Here is a 6495-nt window from a genome sequence, read left to right as displayed (position 1 = left end):
TGTCCTTGTCTAAGTACAAGGAAGGTAAGACTTAAGAATTCAAAGCCCTCCCACTACGAAACCAAAAACCTTAATTCCCCTCCACATCGCTTTTTATTCTTCCTATTTCTCTAAAAAGAAAGCAATCTCTTTCCCCTATGTTCTTTCTCAGCTGCTTCATCTAGTGGTAAAAAACTGAACAGATTTTCTGTTAAGCAGCCAACCACATCCATCTCTCTATCTCCGCTGACAAGAGTTTTAAAGCTCAGCTGGTTGAACATACATTTTAGGAAGTTCTCAGAAGAGAATCCGCGTGAAAGCTTCCATCCTCATCAGGGTGAATGTCTGAATGGAGATGTCAAGGTAGGTGATGACATGACCCCTTTAATTTTTTGGGTGCGTGGGTGTGTGTGATGATGATGGAGGATTGGAGCGAGTTCAAATGTGATTTTTGGGTCTGTGGGTTTTTAGTGATTAGCTTAGTGCTATTGTTTCAAACTCTACATAATGGAAAGCTAAGAAACCAGCAATCACATATGAAGAACGGTTGCAGGAACTGGCTATGTCTAGTTTAATGAAAAGAAAGATCAGGGGAGACATGATAGCAGTGTTCCAATATCTCAGGGGCTGCCACAAAGAAGAGGGAGTCAAGCTATTCTCCAAAGCACCTGAGGGCAGGACAAGATGTAATGGGTGGAAACTAATCAAGGAGAGAAGCAACTTAGAACTAAGGAGAAATTTCCTGACAGAACAATTAATCAGTGGAACAACTTGCCTGAAGAAATTGTGAATGCTCCAACACTGGAAGTTTTAAAGAAGATGTTGGACAACCATTTGTCTGAAGTAGTGTAGAGTTTCCTGCCTAAGCGGGGAGTTGGACTAGAAGACCTCCAAAATCTCTTCTAACTCTGTTGTTCTGTTCTGTTCTGTTCTGTTCTGTTCTGTTCTGTTCTGTTCTGTTCTGTTCTGTTCTGTTCTGTTCTACACACACTGCTCACTGACAGTTATCAGCATTTAAAGATCAAAAATAACACTTCCAAGAATGGGCAGTTTTAGGAACTACATTTAAAAAAAAATATTATTATTTTTCAGGCAAATAGGAACGTGTACAATGATGTGAGAGCCCATAAGTAGACAGGTTTTCTATTTTTTTTAATTTTTATTTTGTGCTCTTGATCTTTATCTGATGAAATAAGTATATGGCTTTGCTCGTGGGATTTACTAAATACAGTCCTCAACTTACAATGGTTCATCTAGTAACCATTCAAAGTTACAACGGCACTGAAAATAGTGACTTATGACCATTATTCACACTTATGACCATTGCAGCATCCCCGTGGTCTGTGATTTATATTCAGATGCTTGACAACTGACTCATATTTATGACGGTTGCAGTGTTCAGGAGTCATTTTGCGACCTTCTGACAAGTAAAGTCAATGGGGAAACTGGATCACTCAACAAGCCGTGTTACTAATTTAACCACTGCAGTGATTCACTTAACAAAGGGGGCAAGGCAAGTTGTTAAAATGGGACAAATTCATGTCACACGTTTTTTACTGAACAACATAAATTTTGGGCTCAATTGTGGTCGTAAATTGAGGATTATCTGTAGCTGTAATTGCTTCTGATATTGTCTGTTCCCAGTAGAATTTGCCCAGCCAATACATGCAAGCAGGCAGGAAGCATTGTGGAAAAAATTAAGAATCTCTTCTTGCTTTAGAAGAGTTCACTCCAGCAATCAACCTGGGATTTTTAAATATATATATTATCTCCATCTAGAGAGCACAAAAACAGCATTCTTCTTCAGAGTTTGCAAAGAGGAGAAGCTAATATATGACCGGCAGTAATATTTAAGACTGGCTTTAATGTTGGTCATGATTTATGCTGATTTTAGACTACAGTATTTTATTGGCTATCCTTGCAAGATGCTTAGAATCAATAGACGAGGTGGCCCACATATAGAATAGAATAACAGAGTAGGAAGGGACCTTGGAGGTCTTCTAGTCCAACCCTCTGCCTAGGCAGAAAACCCTACACCACTTCAGACAAATGGTTATCCAACCTCGTCTTAAAAACTTCCAGTGTTGGAGCATTCACAACTTCTGTAGGCAAATTGTTCCACTGATTAATTGTTCCAACTGTCAGGAAATTTCTCCTTAGTTCTAAGTTGCTTCTTTCCTTGATTAGTTTCCCCCCATTGCTTCTTGTCCTACCCTCAAGTGCTTTGGAGAATATCTTGACTCCCTCGTCTTTGTGGCAACCCCTGAGATATTGAAACACTGCTATCATGTCTCCCCTAGTCCTTCTTTTCATTAAACTAGACATACCCAGTTCCTGCCACCGTTCTTCATATGTTTTAGCCTCCAGTCCCCTAATCATCTTGGTTGCTATATAAATAATTTTTTGTTGTTGTAACCATTCAGTTGTGTCTGACTCTTAACAACTTTATAGGGCAAGTGCGACCTTGTGAAGCACAGCTTCTTTCAGTTGTTGGATGTTCATTTTTGTATCAGATTTGATATTATCAACCCAGTGAGTTCTTTGCTTGCCCCTTCTTTTTGTTCCACTAACCATTCCTGGCATCATTGCCTTCTCCAAAGAATTTGCACTCATGACCCGCCCAAAGTAAATCAGAGATCGCCTCGTGATTTTGGCTTCTAGTGATGTGTCTGTTTTTATACGATTCAGCACCTCTCTGATCTAAATAAACAGCAACATTATGTTTAACATATGTTTGCAGACAACAACATGCCTCCGTATATGGGGAACTTGCAAACTGAATGTGTGTTGGTATGCTACACTTTCATTATGTCTCTGTCACACCTCCGTCTCACAAAATTAGCTGGCAGTGAATTCTCCCATTTCTCAGTCAGGTTTAGGTTTTTCAAAGCAGTTCTCAACAATGCATCCTATTTGCACCTGCTGAAAAACAGATTCAATTGAACTCAATAAAAATCAAGGAAAACACAATAGCTTTTCTTCGACTTCTAAAGACAACTAAAGAACATTTGTATGATCCCTACCTCTACAGCAAACAAATGTTACTTTTGTTCTTTTTTGTTTTTTGGTTAAAATTATCTTTGAATATTTTTAAATGTTTTTTAAAAACCACCGAATTCAGCGCATGCAAATGTAGAAAGCACTATCAAGCTTATTTAAATCTATTGACAGTTCTTAGCAACGTACGTACCCTATCTAGATATTTGTCAAATGCATATGGCTACCCATCTACCACGGGGACAATAACAAAATAAAAACATAGCATAGAAATCAAAGAATGATATCAAGGACCAGATACAAATATGCTGTCAATCATGCTGGGCTTCATTTACATCCTACCCCAGTGCCTGCAAAGCTAATTATTCATGGCTATTTTTAAAAACATTGCTTTCAAGTCAGTTTTTGACTCTTGGTGATTGCCTGCACAAGACTCTGTGGTTTTCTTGGCAAGGTTTTTCAGGAGTGATTTCCTTTCCCTTCTTCCCAGGGCTGACAGAGAAGGACTAGCCTACAGTCACCCAACTGGTTTTGTGCCTAAGTTGGAACTAAAACTCATGGATCCCCAGTTTATAGCCTGGTGCCTTAATGACCACATCAGAGTGGTCTTCGTGGCCTTAAGTATAACTTCACAAAGCCAAGTGCCCTGTGAGAGCGGTAGCAATGGTTTACAGAGTAGAAACAAGTCTAGAGTTTCATTCTTGTTAAGTTAATTCGGGACGCGGTGGCTTGGTGGCTAAGACGCTGAGCTTGTCAATCGAAAGGTCGACAGTTCAGCAGTTCAAATCCCTAGTGCCACGTAATGGGGGAGCGCCTGTTACTTGTCCCAGCTTCTGCCAACCTAGCAGTTCGAAAGCACATAAAAAATTCAAGAAGAAAAATAGGGACCACTTTTGTTGGGAAGGTAACAGTGTTCCGTATGCCTTTGGCGTTGAGTCATGCTGGCCACATGATCACAGAGACGTCTTCGGACAGCACTGGCTCTTTGGCTTTGAAACGGAGATGAGCACCGCCCCCTAGAGTCGAGAACGACTAGTACATATGTGCGAGGGGGAACCTTTACCTTTACCTAAGTTAATTAGGAAATGATGAGCTACCAAGAAATTTATGGAATCGTCTAATGATTTCTGCCATTTTCCTTCCATAGCAGTATGGACAACCATTCCTCTCTCGGCGAGAACCTCCGTAATGGATCATCTAACCTATCTTATGAATCCACGTGTAGAATCCAGGATGGCTTTCTGATGGAGACCCTGCCTGTCATGTACTCCGTCATCTCCATCATCGGTTTCGTCAGCAACCTCCTGGCGCTTTGGGTGTTCACTTTTGGCAGTCTGAAAACCAACTCCATCACAGTATACTTGAAGCACCTTGCCATTGCCGATCTCTTGCTCTCCCTCTGTTTGCCCTTCCGGGTGGCTTACCAAAAACACAGCGGCCCGCCGGCTCTCTGCAAGATGGTAGGCATGATCTTCTACATCACCATGTACGTCAGCATTCTGCTTCTCAGCTTGATCAGCCTGGACCGCTACTTCAAAATCATCAAGCCCCTGAAACAGTTCCGAATCCACACGACGTCATTCAGCCTCGTCATGTCCATTGTGGTGTGGGTCTTTTGCTTCATCACAATGCTTTGCTTCCTTTTGGACACTAATAAAAGTGGGCCCTGTGACCACAAGTGCTTCCATTTCAAGTACAGGACCACCAGCGGGGGCATACTCAATATGTTGGTGGTGACTTTCTTCTTCCTTTTGCTCTTCTTTTTCCTTTATTCCTACGGTAAAATCTCGCTCAGGCTCCACGCAGTCTCTCTGAAGAAAACCCAGCAGCGCAGCAAAAGGATGAGCACCAGAATCGTAATAAAGACTTTTGTGGTTTTGGTAGTCTTCATCGTATGCTTTGTCCCCTACCATGTGGTCCGGATACCCTACATCCTTGCCCAAATGAGGATCATTTCTGAACAGAACTCTCAGGTCCTCCATCTTGCCAACGAACTGGTCCTTTGCATTTCAACCCTCAACTGTTGTTTTGACCCTGTGATTTTTTTCTTTCTGTCCAGCAGTTTCAAGAGATCCTTGCTGGACGCCACTCTCCGAAAGCTGAAGTGGGTTTCTCAAAAAAATAACCAGAGAGTATTGTACGTCAAATAATCCATCACAGACTTCAGGGTAGAGAAGGACTAAAAGTTGCATAACTAGGATAAACTTCTGGATACGAGTTCTTCTTCCTAGATCAGCCTTCTTCAAGATGGTGAAGGCCAGAAGTTGCAATGAATAAAAGCCCTAGTTAAGGATTTTTTTTTAATCCAACAAGTCCAGAAGACACTAGGACCCAGAAACCGTGACTTAGACATCACTTGGTGAAAATATCGATATATGTTAAGAGGAGACACAAGCTATGAATGGGATTTTTAGTCCCTACTGAGGATGTGCTATATTTGAATTTTTTTTTCTGAGAAAACCAAGAACAAAGCAAAAAAGAAGATGAATGTTAAAAATAATTCTTGAGTGCTGACAAATTTGGTATATCTAAGCAGAAAACTGAGCGTATTGCTTTTAAAAATTTGTCAAGCTGTTCTTACGGTCTTAAAGTTTTTGTTTATGCTTGGGCAATATCTTCTCTCATGATTCTACTTCTAAGGAAACAGGAAATACGCTGACCATTATCTTCTGCATAATTTTTCTAGCACCTTTTAGCAAAACAAGGAACCAAAGGTTTAGGAAGGCCCTGAGCTATTGAGATGCATAATTATTTTTGGCTTTTTTGTAAAATTCAATTTTCTACGTATTTATTTCTAGATTAAGGAATTGTTGCTTGAAAATGATTTCTTGCAAGTCCTTATTTGCTTACAGTAACCCTTTAAATGGGAACAATAATTCTTGGAAGACATTTCTCTTTACCTCTAGGAAGGAAACAAAATCTTCCAAGAATTATTGTGAGTTTGAATAGAATGGGGTATTTCTATATGTCAGATTTGGAGATTACTAAAAAAGGGGAAAAACTGCTGCTGCTGAATGTTAGATGTCCATCTAACATTGAGATGGTGAGATGAACGTTATCATTTCTAAAAAAAACCCCAATATTAAAATTGGTTAAAAATGATGTTTCATTTAAAGAATTTGGAGAAATTGATAATTTTTACTGGAGAGCAATTACATTGGATGCTTTGGCTTTTTCAAAACAAAGATCCGAATAGACTTGCAGTGATTCTTAAAAATTAAAAGAGCTAAAATCGAAGTATTAACATGCTTTGCGCTGAAGTAGCAAGTTCAAGAAATATGTGTGGTGACTCGTGAGGTCTATCAGATTGCAAAATCTCACTTATGCAACATACAATTATAACTGCAAAAAGCGGTCCTTTTTTTGCTCTGCACTCACGGGTGTTCAGAAAAAATATTTAACAAGAAAATTCTTGCCATGGTTTCGTGCAAGATTTTCTGCTTGTTATTTCTTTCATGTAGTTTAATCCAGTTTAGGTTACTTTTACTCTATTTTCATTTGGATTATGGGGTGGAATAG

General features: G+C 39.8%; 1 protein-coding gene across 1 annotated transcript; it reads left to right on the top strand.

The window, feature by feature from the left end:
- Positions 1 to 328: 328 nt before the first annotated feature.
- Positions 329 to 5126, top strand: LOC139322818 (probable G-protein coupled receptor 34). Its single transcript, XM_070952064.1, has 2 exons — positions 329 to 342; positions 4124 to 5126. Exons 1-2 carry the CDS (start codon positions 329 to 331, stop codon positions 5124 to 5126), a joined length of 1017 nt encoding a protein of 338 aa, XP_070808165.1.
- Positions 5127 to 6495: the final 1369 nt, after the last annotated feature.

This window comes from Pituophis catenifer, unplaced genomic scaffold (genome assembly GCF_029215685.1).
Source record: "Pituophis catenifer annectens isolate HBS135680 unplaced genomic scaffold, rPitCat1.0.hap2 SCAF_11, whole genome shotgun sequence".
NCBI lineage: Eukaryota > Metazoa > Chordata > Lepidosauria > Squamata > Colubridae > Pituophis > Pituophis catenifer.
The sequence above is the reverse complement of the archived record's forward strand: the minus strand, read 5'-3'. Positions and strand labels throughout refer to the sequence as shown.